Source organism: Pteropus vampyrus, unplaced genomic scaffold (genome assembly GCF_000151845.1).
Source record: "Pteropus vampyrus isolate Shadow unplaced genomic scaffold, Pvam_2.0 Scaffold632, whole genome shotgun sequence".
Classification (NCBI taxonomy): Eukaryota; Metazoa; Chordata; class Mammalia; order Chiroptera; family Pteropodidae; genus Pteropus; species Pteropus vampyrus.
The window spans coordinates 243,303-256,832 of record NW_011889413.1 but is presented as its reverse complement, the minus strand read 5'-3'; the positions used below and the strand labels follow the sequence as shown (position 1 = coordinate 256,832).

Sequence of the window (13,530 nt, the reverse complement as noted above, 5' to 3'; positions counted from 1 at the left end):
GCGTCCGAGCTGGCTCTCTGGGCGCTCGTGGGCAGCTCTGCCACCAGGCTCTCCCCGACGTACTTGTTCTGGGAGTTGAAGCTGCACACCGGGGTATGGCGAGGGACGGGGGGCAGCGGGCCTCCGTTCACAACTTCCCCCACCGACACCGTTAGCTTCCTGGTCACAAACACCGACTTCCTGGCTTTGAGTAGCCCCTCTGGCTCCAGGAACGAGGACCGGTTCAGCTCGACACAGCTGCGCAGGCCACGAAGAACCAGAGAGGCGTGAGTCACGGGGAGAGGCCAGCCTTCACACCCAGAGCCCAGCAACTGAGCCAGAAGGCCCCTCCCTGTCACACGGCCACTGCTGCTGCCGACCCAGGAGCCACCTGGCCCAGCTAGTAACAGCCATGTGCAGCGCAGCACACACCCACACGCACTGGCTCGAAGCCGCCGCGCCTCCATGAGGACAGGCAGGGGGGCCAGCCTGAGGAGCCAGAGGACAGAGGGGAAGGAAACCGAGCACGGGCCTCGCTGTCACGATGCCATTTTCTGGCAGAGGGTCTGCACGTCTCATTGGGTTCTCAAAGCATCTGACTGCAAGTAGGGAAGCCCCTGGCCTGCCCCATCAGTGCCCGTCTGGTACCATCAGAAGTGGGCAATGGCCTATCACAGGCCAGCAGAGGCCATCTTCAAGGGACAAAGAAGGCTCTAGGCTTTACCTTTAAGTTCTTCAATAACTTGTGAAAAACAAGGATTTTGAAGTCACAAAGAACTGGGTCTGAACCCCAATCTGCCAACGGCGATGTCTGACCTAGGGACATTCCCTAGCCACTCCGAGCCTCGCTGTGTGCACCTGCACCCCAGGGAGGCAGCACGTGGCACATGCCTCCTCCAGGCCTGGGCACGTCGCCAGCACCTCCCGGCCCTTTTCCGGAGCTGAGAGGAAAAGAGAGGTGCCCGCAGCCTTGCCGTCCGCCCTCACCCGTCGGAAACGGCGAGGCCGTGGTAGCTGAGGAAGTCGGCGGCCTCCTCACAGTCTCGGAAGAGCAGCATGCGCACCACGCCGTCCAGGGGGAAGACGGTGGAGCGTTGCGTGCTCACGGTGTAGGCCACGTTGAGCGCCCGGAGCGCATCCTTACGGATCTGAAAGGAGAAGCCACTGCCTGAGCTCTCGAAGGGTCGGTGGCCCCAGGACCACAGGCAGGCCAGGATGGCGGACCTTGGGAAAGTGGCCTGGCCCCACGGGTCCCAGGCGTGGTGCCCTCGGGTCATCTGCTCGGTGGGAGATGCCCAGCATCGCACTTGAAGGAAACGGCTTCGCATGCAGAAGCGGTCGGCCGTGAAGGCTTTATTTATGAGACGCTGGGAGAGGAACAACCCTCCAGCAGGGCACAGGAAGTAAACCGGCAGCACCCGCCCAACGGGAAGCTGTGCAGCTGCCAACATGACCACAGAGGCCAGAGAGTGCCGTGGAAGGAGGCGTGACATAAGATTAAGCGGAAGAGTCAGAGACAAAGCCGATTCACAGCATCACCACAATACTGTCCAAGATAAAGGAGAAACGTGAAAATGCTAACAAAACGTGTTGGGTGCTAGGACTCTGGATGGCTTCCTCCAATCAGCGTGTTTGTCGCGTGCTGACGTCGGGCCTGGCATTGTTAACGTTCAGAGTGCACCAGTAAACAAAATCCCTGTCCCCACGGGTCAGTGAGAAACCGATGTTGAACAAGCAACTATATGAAACACACAGCACGTTCCACAGTGACAGTGCGACAAAGGCAAAGGACAGGCGGCGCTGACAGAGTGGACCCGGCCCAGCAGGTGGCAGCCACGCTGAGACCTGGAGGAGGTGGCCCCATGTGGCCCTGTGAGAAGAGCAGTGAGAACGGCAAGTGCGGGGGCCCTGAGGTGGGGGCGCCACTGCAGCTGGAACCCGGAGGGCACAGGGGAGGCAGGCCGGGGACAAGGGGATGGTGTGGGCATCCATGGCAACGTTCCAATAACGTTAAACAATCATTTTAAAAACGTGAGCTATCAGTCTAACTCAGCTGCACACAGTTCCCCAAGTGGCACGCTGTTAGGAATCTTTGCATCTGTCCCAGAATTTCAGTTCTGTTGGCAAGTGTCCGATCTGACAATGGGCACACTTGCAGAAGACTCTGCCTGGGATGGGACCCTCAGGTTCGCCACTGTGTACAGGAGGAGGAAAGCGACCTGGAGCCACCAAATCAGGCTGCTGAGCTCTCCCGGGCAGCCTCCTCCCCGCCCTGCAGCTGGGGAGGCAGCACAGAGTGTGCCTGAGGCGGGCGTGGGGGCTGCTCTTCACTCATCCCCAAGTGTCCTCAGGGGCTAGGGCTGAGACCGGGAATCTGTGCAAAGCCCACGGTGCCCACCTTCATACCCCAGAGCCCAGCACAGCACCAACAAAGAGCAGGCACTTATGTTATTTACTGAAATGAACTTAGCATCCTGAGGCTCACTCTAAAACTAATAGAGTTTTAGACCAATGACACCAAGAACGTCCAAGATCTTCGTGCATGCAATTTTTGCTTTTTGATTTCTTTGCTTCCGTGGAAGATACAGTGCTAACGTGGTTCTGAAGAGATTTCTCTTCTCTGAACCATAAGAGCAGCATTTTTCACTGCTCCTGGTGTTCAGTGGTACGACCCCTGTAAGCAGAGTGACCAGAGACCCCAGGGGGCTGCCGTGACGGCTATTACCCAGGACCTGCCTGAAACCCGCTTGGACTAGGGATGCACTTAAATACCACAAGTAACAGCCTGCTCTCTTCCAACTCCACAAGCACAGCGACATTACTCACCTGATTAAAGTAACAGTGTAAAAGACAAGCATTCAGATACGAAGCTGACTGGACCAGTTTGAAAAACCTCACGAAATTGTTACTGTTCAACGCTGCAAAAGCCTGAACGGCGAACTTGACCTCAGCGGAGTTTCTAACGGCGGGATGGAACTGCTGCACTTCTCTGTTAATTAGAGGGGGCGAGAGAGATTAGGGCCTCGCTTTTAATCAGACGAAACACCTATGAGCACAGATCTGATAAAGACCAGCCTTGAACCACATTGAGCAGCAGGGTCTTCATGGCGACACGTGCCATTACACACACAGCTGCCCCACTGCAGCGCGGCCACTCGTGGCTCGACTGGGAACAAGGCTTTCTTTAAAGAGCCAATGAATAAATCAAGTGAGTTCAAACAACAGTTTAGGAAGCGATTATCCAAGAGTTACTTTAATGCCAACCTACTGCCAGCCGTGTTTGGTGACAACGTTCAAGAAACAAAATCGAACTGTTTCGTTTAGAAACAGACCGATATGCCTGCTTACTGGGGACAAAGGACAAACACCTACCACACCTGAAAAAATCACGGTCGTTTTCCATAGCAATTTACCCCCAAGATTTGGTTTTCAGGCTTAAAATCAATCACATATCTAGACCTTCTGTGGCAAGTTTCTTGGGGAAAATACTGAGCTAGAAAAGAGTGCTGGCATAAATCAGGGACTCCTGGAATGGAAGGGGACATGGGTTGCCACAGGAACGGAGGCCCAGGGGACCCTCCCGCACGCTCACATAAGCGTCTGCACAGGCATCCCCCGGGGCTTAGAATTCATTCTTCATTATCGTGCCACCCTTAGCACGTGTTTCCCACGAGACTTCTCTCTCCCCAGACTCGCATCTTTGACAAGGTGTGTACGCTCGTGCGTGCAAGGAAACACGTGGACACGGCAGACTGACAGCTCTGACGGGGCATCGGGCGCCCGTCCTGGTTCACTTGCCTGTTTTGCTCATCAGGCCGATGCTCTCCCCCTCCCTCACCTTCAGAGTCACCCTTGTTGAGGCTGAGACAGCTCACCTGAGGGTGTCGCCCTTGTTGAGGCTGAGCAGCACACTGTAGCCCTGGAACTCAGCCTCGCGTGCACAGCACACGCCCTTGCCCCGCAGGTCCTGGTACATCTCCTTCAGACTCTGAAGGCACTTGGTCATGTTCTCGTTGTTAATCTTGGCGTCGAAGGATGACATGGGCTCCTCACACATGAAGTGAGCGCAGTGGATGTGGAGCCGGGCGCACTTCTCGATCAGGGACACCGTCACAGGGTCACAAAGGTGCTGCTGCGTGATGTCCTGGCCACAATCGAGGGGGACATCACACATGTGACACACGAGCAGCACCACACACGCAGATGGCCTTGCAGGCCGCCCACGCCTTACAAGAACACAGGTCTCTCGCATCCATACCCCATGCCCAGAGAATCACTAGCAGAAAGCCATGCTTCTTATCTGGATCCCCCACAATTCAATTTGAAACAAAGCCTATAAAGAACATTTTAATAGGCTCTGCGATGACTTTACGTAATCGCATACTTCCCATTACAGGTAACGTGTAACGAAGTAAATGCACAGAGCCCCCTCTCGTGGGTCCATGTGCATCCCCCACCCTGCCTGGCAGAGGCCGGTACCATCCCATGCCCCGTGTGCATCCCCCGCCCCGCCCGGGAGAGGCCGGTACCTTCCGAATGCCCCGTGTGCGGTTCCACAGGAAGTCGTACCAGTCCCGCAGGCTGCCCTCCTTCTGGTCCATGACCCGGGTCACCAAGTAGTCCATGGTCCTGCTGAGCACCGCCAGGGGCCGCAGCTCATGCGGCAGGGGCTCCTCCTGGTCGGCTGAGGAGCGGCTGTACTCCTTCACGGCCGCCGTGTGGTCCACCTGAAGAAACACAGTGGCGACAAGCAGCTAGGTGGCAGGTGCTGGGCCAGCCTCCCAGCGGCTGGGCCTTAAGACACGGGGGGAAATTGCACACGCTCATGAGACCAGGGCTACAGAACACGATTTTAAAATGTACAATTTCTATTGGAAGGTAACAACATATATGCGAGGGCAAAATACAAGAATCGTATTTTTGGCAAATACAAGGACTGAAGATGAGAGTCCACGTGGAGAAGCAGAGAAACGTAAGTGAAGACAAATCTACCTGGCTCCAAACACCGAGATGTGACAGGTAAAGGACTTTAAAGCACACTGAAAGGTCTCGGCCATGCTCAAACACCAGGTCAAGTCTACACAGACCAGAAACGAAATGGAGACAGCAGCAGGGGCCTGGTAGGGCCAGGGCCAGCTGCCAACAAGAGGCTTGGAGCTGCACCTTCCACCTGCAAACAGAGGCTGAAGACAAATGGCCAAGGCAGAAGCAAAGACGTCCACTAGACCTGGGCCCTACACATCTGCTACAAGCTGCTGTCACTGTCTCCTGGGGCAGGAGCTCTGGGCCTCTGCCGTGACAGCTGTTGCTCAACTAAGGTAGGGTAAAGGCAGCCGTGAAACCACCGGCCAGGAGAGAATCCCAAAAGTAAAACTAACCAGAGTTAACAGGATCTAAATGGTGCAGATTTCTGGGAGACAATCTGGGAACACACACCGACATGTGGTCAGAAACCTTAAGAAAGGTCACGCCCTCGGATACAGTAACTTAATGCTCAGGATCCATCAGAAGGAAGTAATCCAAATATCTTAGAAGCATTAAAACCCATACGCCCAACTGAATTGTTAGTAAAACTGAAAAATTAGAAACCACCTAATGATTGCAAAAAGGGGGGAGTCCTGACATAACTCCATAATCAAATACGCCGTCATCTAAAAATGTTTATAAAGGGTTCAATGTAACAAGAGAAAGGGCTCATGATACAATTTTAAGTGAGAAAGATTCATACAAAATTACATCTAGAACATAATCTCAGGTGTGGAGAATATAAACAAAGAAAAGGATAGTAATAAAAGTGTGGAAAAAAGAAACGTGAGCACGTTTTAACCTGTGGACCGAATGCATCTACGTGTGCACCCCAGGTGCCGGCACGAGACTGGAGTGCACGCCTCACAGAACGCCATGTGCCTGTCACAGCACACCCCACCACACTCAGAAAAGTGAACTCCCAGACAAATCATGAAAGAACCAGCCTCCCCTCCTCGCACGTTCCACCTCCAGCCCGACAGCTGACTGCAGACGTTGCCTGGAGGGGAACCAGGCTGTACCTGGTCAGTCCCCGGGATCACTTCGAATATGCTCAGCTGGCTCCGCGTCTCCCGCATGTACCGCTCTTTCTCAGGACACATGTCTGGGCACGTCCCAACGACAGTCCTCGCTTTGTCCAGGTCGGTTCTTTTCACCCGAGCTAAATGACATCACGTGAAAAGTAAGAACATACCACACAGTTACCAGGAATCCAGGAAAATGTGTTTTCATAATAAAAAAAAAGGAAACAGGAACATAAAAAACACACACAAGTCACAAAAGAAATATTTCCAAAACACTGGGCCTCAGGGAAAGGAAAGCACGGCCTATCGCACAGAGGGTGAGGGGAGGCGGGGGGCGGGAGTGAAGATCCCCGAGGCCTCTCCCTACAGGCCTGCTGCATCGAGGCCACCCCGCACACCGCGGGCAGTGGGAGGCATGGGCATTTACGGCGTCCCTGCTGACCTCCACGATAAACAATCACTCTGCAGCACGTCTGTTAAAAGGATCACTTTGTCAACATAAATACTTAAGATACATCACTATTCTAAAATAGTTATCACATGATGGAAGTTACCTGGGTCTTGACCTGAATGAACCACCATGATTACCATTGAATTAAACAGCTACAAAAGTATCTTTAAAATGAAATGGAATGAACAACTTCACAACTCAAAACATATACATCTTATTTTTATTTTAGCAAACTCCAATACCTAGTAATTTTACTTGGAATACAAAAATCACATCAATGACAAGTTACGATGGCAGCTTTCGTTAGTGTTAAGGAGGCACTATGATTATCTCACTGATACCAGCTCTTAAAAAAGAGGAAAATCCTACACCTAAAATTTAGAGAAAGATTTCGCAAGGAGCACGTTTCTCCTTTATTTTTGTCACAGCACTTACTTCTGAATGTTAATAGAACATCCACCTTTAGAGTACGTACCACGTTCGCAGGATTCAACAACCCAAAGACGAAACAGTGTCCAAAACAGAACGCCCGCCTCCCCTCGCCCCTCCTGACAATCAGTGTGAGCAGACTCTCACACACCCCGAGTCCGGGCACACACGAGCAAGCATATTTCCACGTGCATGGACACACACAAATGCAGCACCTTGCCCTCGTCACGTCACGATAAACCTTGATGCTTTTTCCATGAAGAAGCCCCAGTCTCCTACCAAGCATGTTTCCAACCTGTGTGGACACTGGCGTCCAGTTTTTGCCATCGCAAACCAGCCTGCGTATGACCCTCGCACATGCCCGCACATGCGTGGTGTTTGTAGGACACCGCGGATGTGGAACTCTGGGTCAAAGGCGCGAGTTTTTCAGAGTCTCACACACCCCGCCTGCTCGCCCCACACAGCACTGATGCTATCTCCACGGAGTGTCGTCTGCTTCTGCACGGTGTGCCACGTGAGCATCCGCCCACGTGTTCCAGAGCCAAGCCACGAGGCACCCTCAGGCCCCAGGGTTCGGCCTTTTCCACATCGACCTGCACAGGACTTTCCGTATCAGGCGATCGGCCCTCTGTCTGGGCTGAGTCACGGATTTTTTTCCCCAGGTTGACATTTGTTAGTTTTATTTGTGGCAATTTAGCAAAATTTTTTTTTACACCAGCTTCCTAAGTGTCTAAAAATTGCTCTTTAAGTTGTTTAACTTAGCATGGATCGACAACTTGTAGACTTTCTTCCAAAAACCAAGTTAAAATAAAGCATACCTGTATACACGCACATCCACGCTGACCCCCTCGGGAGACCAGCATGCAACAAAGGCTGCGTGTGGCCCGTCAGAGGCCCTGAGACGCGGGGGCAGTGGACCCCATGCTTGGGCCGCCCTCCTGCTCAGCTCCCGACCTCACGAGGCTCTGGGCCTCCACAGAGACCGCCACATACCTTGCCGCATGGCTCTGTCCCTCTGGTCAAGCAGGCGGTACTTCTCCTCGGACGTCTCGGCCACTGTGCCTATCAGGGCACTGAGCGAGGACACGCATGGCCCAGGGCCCTCAGAGGCCTCGGAGCCAGAGTCGAAAGGGTCCCCGTCAGGTGGGTAGGTCTTCAGAGGGCCGGGCTTCTTCACTGGGGAGCTGCAGAGAGAGGCGCATCAGGGCCGTGGCCACTGCCACTGCCCACCTTCCCCTCGGCCTGCACGATTTCCCACGCCTCGAAGGCCGACCAGCCACGCGCACTGCTGAAGCAGGTGAAGGGTGACATGGGAGACGCGGGGAGGCAGAGGCAGATGCTCCCACAGACCGGAAGGCCGGGAGCAGCGCACCCCACTACCAAGCTGTCACGTGGCTCTGAGCTGGCCCCGCAGAGCCATGGTGGAAACCACTAGGGTGGTCCCCAGGAATGCGGCTGGCGAGCAGTTCTGCACTTTAAGGGAAAAGCGACGGCGCACGCATCCGCATCAGGGAGAAGCGTGGAGTGGCGTGCGCGCGATGCGGGGCTGGGCAGACGGCTGAGGGGCCCTAGTAGGTGGCTCTCGTCGTCACCCCTCCTGGGTCACCCCCACGACCTCCCTCCACTTCCCCTCTCCATCATCCCGTAGCCAGTGCTCGGGTGTCAGCCTGTCACCCACTTCCCCTGATGTTTGGCGGGACCGCTGGGAAGGCCCCCCGCTTCCTGACACGGGAAGTCAGAGAGCCCACCGCGCGCAGAGCGCGCGCACTGGACCAGCGCACCTTTTATTCGTGAGGCTGCCAGCCGCAGCCCTCCCCCCGGGCTTGACAAGCGGGGAGTACAGGAAGGCTGTGTCCTCCGGGCCCTGGCTGGCCTCGCCCTCGCCCGGTGTCTTCTCCTTGATAGAGAAGAGCTTCTTGCTGGGACCTGACAAGGCAAGAGTCGGCAGAGATTGTACCACATGTCGCTGACACTGGACTTACCTTTTTTTTTGAGAAACTAAAATTCTTACAGCTGTCAACTGTTACAGGAGATCATAAAGGAACCCAAGGATACACTGAGACACAAGGATCCACTTGGAGCCAGCCGCCACTGGCCTTGGGGAAGGGTTCCAGCTCAAAGAACCTTGCACACAAAGCATCAGAGACTGTGCAAAGGATAACTGAACTCACTTATTTTCTTCTTGTGCCAAAAGATAGTCATGTCTTCGTGCAAACCTTTCCCCTTCTTCCTGGCCAGGGCCGCAGAAGCCTAGAAGACAGCAGTCCACAGCACAAAGTATCAGGGCATCGGGAGCCCACAGGAAATGAGATTCAACATGCAAATGAGTGAGCAGAATTGCGTGCAAGGGAGCGACACCTCCACTCGCTACGTCTGACCGCGCCGGTGGCAGCTGCGGTCCCCGCCGCCCTTACCCGCCTCACATCTAGTATCTGCTCGCCTTCTTTTTGAAATCAACGACTTTACTGGAATAGAACCAATGAGCTTTGCCTTGTCGGCATCTGGTGAAATGATTCTCACCATCGGGTAACATTCAGCAATGGAAAGACACAGCCAAGTCACACTTACACAAACAAGGGAGCTGCAGAATGATACACACAGGGTGCAATTTATCACAAAACACACACTAAACCAAGCACGTATTACTATTGCTACAGAGAGACCCGTGGAAACATCCAGAAAAATACACATCACACAGGGAACTAACTACACCTGCTCCTGGGTTACAGAGAGGTGGGGTAATCAGGGGATCTCAGCTTTGTTTACATAAACCAATGAACTGCTTACAATGACGATGTGTTCATTTGCATTATGCATTTACTATATAATTCTTACTGAGGGCTCAGAAGGAAGAATAAGCACACTGCAAGTCAAAATATAATAAAATAGTAAAAAAAATGGGGATAACCTTTTGACCCAGCAATTCCACTCCTAAGTATTTACCCAAGAGAACGGGAAGCAGGCTCTCGAGAGATCTGCACACCACGTTCATGGCAGCATTATTCGAAAGAGCCAAAAGGCGGAAACAACCCATGTCCAACAAGAAATGAATGAACAAAATGTGGTCCATCCACACCATGGACGACCATTCAGCCACAAAAAGGAATGAAGTACAACCGCATGAAAAAAGCCAGACACAAAAGGACAACGATGGTGTGATTCCACCAGGGGCTGGGGAAGGAAGGGAATGGGGAGTTATCACTTAGCGAGGACAGAGTTTCTGTTTGGAAAGATGAAAAAGTTCTGGAAACAGATAGTGGTGATGGCTGCACAACATTGTGAATGTAATTAATGCCACTGAACTGGGGGGAAAAAACCAATAGAAGGATAAATGGCAAAAGCCCTAAGACTTCACGTTATTTTGGCACAGAGCTTCCACTCTGAGGGAGTTAAACGAAGGCTATAAAGTAATCAGAACTGTACACACAAAGACATCCACAAGGAGAACACTGGCCAAGTCAGTAAACAGGGCAGAATGGCATACAGCACGTAACAATCCCATTCTAAACTGTTTACTGACTCCACAAAATACTAAAGATTACTATGAGAAGTTACTAACAGTACATACAGTGTGATCCCGTTCGTGTAAAAACAATGTGATTATGGGTTTGAAAAGACATTAACCAAAATATTCATAATTTCGATCTTGGAGGACAGATTATGGGAAGATTTTGTGCCCCTCCCATAGTACCATTTAACAAGAGCATAAAAACGTGCTTTCTACTTTACGAATTCCTATAGAACATAATTTTTCTCCACGAGAATATTTTTTAAAAATAATAAAAATAAAGCCACATAACATAAGCAGTCCACATATACCTACACCCTACAACTAACGTGTCATGCAAGTGTGCACTTGTACACAAACTTCAGGTCAGGGTGTGAACCAAACAACAGCAGTTACCTGTGGAGAATGAGATGACGGGGAGATTTTGCTTTTCCTGTGTCGTTTGAACGGTTACTGTAATCATGTACGATGACCAAAACCAAAAAAAGAAAACCCCAGTTTGGAGAAGTGCTACGTGGGCAAAGAGCCACTGCCACGCCCTGCAGAGGAACCTGACGTGCTAAGGCTTGCTGCTCCGTGGGGGCTGCAAGCTGCTCCCCGATGACTGCAGTGATGAAATACTCACTGCTATGCTCGTCTCTCCAAGCTAAGAACAGTCTAGAGCTTCCCCGCATTCTAGCGAGCAAGTGACTGACAGATGGAAAAAAAAGGGGGTTCTGAAGTGACAAAGTTCACTCAGGAGGACTCACGTGATCCAAGAAATACACCACCGCCAGCTTTTTGCTGCGCCTGGTGTAGACGCGCTGCACCTTAGCGATCTTTCCGAAGTGGTTCTCCAGAGTGGCTCTGTCGTTGAGATAGTCAGGAATGTTCTTGCACTGGATGGCTGTGGCTTCCACAGGAGAGAAGCCCCCAAGACTGTCCGTGCTCTCGCTTCTTTTACTCTGACGCCCAGGAGTTCCTCTCAGAAAATCTAGGCGACCAGAGAACAGGCACAGAATCATGCTGGATGTAACGTTTTCAAACAGGAAGCCCAACTAGTAAGAGCAAAAGAAACCTTCACGGATGTGAGGCCCGCCCCGAGGCCCCATGGTCTGTCAGTAACCCTCATGTTCACAGGGGACTTACCAGAACTGAGCTAATGCCCAGGGAAGCTTACCAAGAACTGGCCAGTGGGATTTACCATGTGCTGTGCATTTTTAGGGCTCACCTTCTTTTTTATCCCTACTTTCAGTTTCTTCCTCTTTATTCACGCCTGGAAGCCGGGAAGCTGCCAGAACAGACTGACTCGCGCCTGGGATGGCCATGTGGTCATTCTCCCCAGCTTCGGCACAGGCAGTTTCCTTTCTAGATTCCTTGTTGCCCAGACGACCAACTTCTTTATTGCTTTTGATAACATCCTGTATTGTCCGATCAAAGAGAGCGCCCCCCCGGGGTCGGTTCAGGCGGACGGGCCGTTTATCAGGAGGGTGATCGCCCCTCGACAGAGGGTCCAAGTCTTCAATGGCATTGTGGCCGTGTCTCCTCGGGGAGCGGTCCTGGTCCTCCTTCCTTTTCAGTCCCTTCATGAGGCTGGGCATCGGCTCCACTTGGGAAACAGCTTCCTCGCATCCTTGTCTGATGCCTGTTTTGCTAGCTGGGAAGGGTTCCCCCAAAGAGCCTGAGGGAGACACAGGGAAGCTGGTGAAGCCACCGCCGTGGAGACTTCCAAAGACCGGCCTCGGGCCCCTCTTCTCTCCTTCCGTGTTCTGGTTCGACGGAGCAGGGCTAAAGGGAGATGACGCGTCACTGCTGTCAACTGGCTTCGAAAAGGTAAACTCTGAACTGACAGCTGAACCACTTGTCGCCTGACTAAAAGAAAATGGGGCCAGTCCCCCAGGTCCACTACTAATTGGGTGGGAAAATGTGAAAAATCCAGAAGTAATTTGGCTCTGAGTTTTCTCTGGCTTGGATTCGGCCCCCAGTATTGGTCTGAACACAGAATTTTCCAGAGGTTTAAAGCTGAATTCCGTTTCCCCAAAACCAGGATTTGCTATTTCTCCAGTCTCTGGTCCAAAAGTAGAAGTACTTGGGAAAGCCCCAAGGTTGGGTGGTTTAAAACTAAATCCGGGGTTTCCAGGCACACACGAACTTGAAGGTCCAGAGGTAGCTACAAAGGCCGGAGTGTGCTCAAGACCAGAGAAGAGCCCAACGCTTGAGGCGTGGGGGAACCCTAATGGTTGCGCTGAAGGATGACCTACTCCAGAGGGTGCCGGAAAGCTGGATACCTGTGAAAATCCTGAGCTCTTCCCAGATAATGTACTGTTTTGTCCAAAAAGAGAAGGCTGACCAAATCGAAATGGTGGCTTTGCCTGAAATGTTCCTATGGAACTACTGGAGGAAGCTGGGAAAGCACTGGGCTGCTGCCCACCGAAAGGGTTAGGTGGGTTCATCTTCTCTTCCAGTTATCGGAAGGTAATAAATACCCTACACACAGCAGTCCTCTTCTTTAAACGGTCTGGTGGGCGAGGGAGCTCTCCTTCACCTTTTCTACGCTGAAAGACAAACGTTCACGTCATCAGAGCTACATCCTGCTGGAAGACTAAGAGAAGAATTTTTAATCTCATGTCATATTCTAAACTGCTTAAAAGGGACAAGGCAAAGGACTGAGTATTCTTGTTTTCTGAAAGCCAGTGGAGTCGTTTTTTGGAGTATGGGGTGGAAGATGGTACAAATAAATTACTTCGTTACAGAGGTTTAAAACGAGACTTAAAAAATCAAATCGTTTTACTAAATTCGTAAATTCAAGGAAAACCTCAAACGTTCATTTTTTTAAAACGAACGCCGTTAACACCTTTCGAGGAGCTTCTCCTGACCTGCCAATCTCCATAACCAGAGGATTACATTGTAACACCTAAACATCAGTGTTTCAGTGTTTCCTCCCATCTAATTGTTCTCCGAGGAACCAGGGAATGAAACAGTCTCTCTACACAGAAATATGTTTTGACGTCAGGGAGGCTGCCCGCAGGAACTGGCTCGAAGGTCCAGGGTACTCACGCGGAGAGGCCGTCCTAGACCTGGAAGGGGCCGGGGAGCGAAGCAGCACGACCCCAAATGGCCCGCGGCGCCGAGGG

The 13,530-nt window shown here is 52.1% G+C and overlaps 1 protein-coding gene across 1 annotated transcript in view; it reads right to left on the bottom strand.

Moving 5' to 3' along the window:
• MCM3AP (minichromosome maintenance complex component 3 associated protein) overlaps window positions 1–13,530 on the bottom strand; it is a 44,179-nt gene extending 30,649 nt beyond the window's left edge. The window contains exons 1-12 of the mRNA XM_023525812.1: window positions 13,454–13,530; window positions 11,628–12,951; window positions 11,167–11,390; window positions 9,081–9,159; window positions 8,691–8,835; window positions 7,903–8,093; window positions 6,027–6,166; window positions 4,509–4,706; window positions 3,855–4,123; window positions 2,806–2,968; window positions 967–1,127; window positions 1–237 (exon numbers count right to left, since the gene is read on the bottom strand). The exon at window positions 1–237 is cut by the window's left edge and continues 124 nt beyond it. Coding sequence (XP_023381580.1) covers window positions 1–237; window positions 967–1,127; window positions 2,806–2,968; window positions 3,855–4,123; window positions 4,509–4,706; window positions 6,027–6,166; window positions 7,903–8,093; window positions 8,691–8,835; window positions 9,081–9,159; window positions 11,167–11,390; window positions 11,628–12,849 — 3,029 coding nt within the window. The 5' untranslated portion in view covers window positions 12,850–12,951; window positions 13,454–13,530. The remainder of the gene's footprint in view (window positions 238–966; window positions 1,128–2,805; window positions 2,969–3,854; window positions 4,124–4,508; window positions 4,707–6,026; window positions 6,167–7,902; window positions 8,094–8,690; window positions 8,836–9,080; window positions 9,160–11,166; window positions 11,391–11,627; window positions 12,952–13,453) is intronic.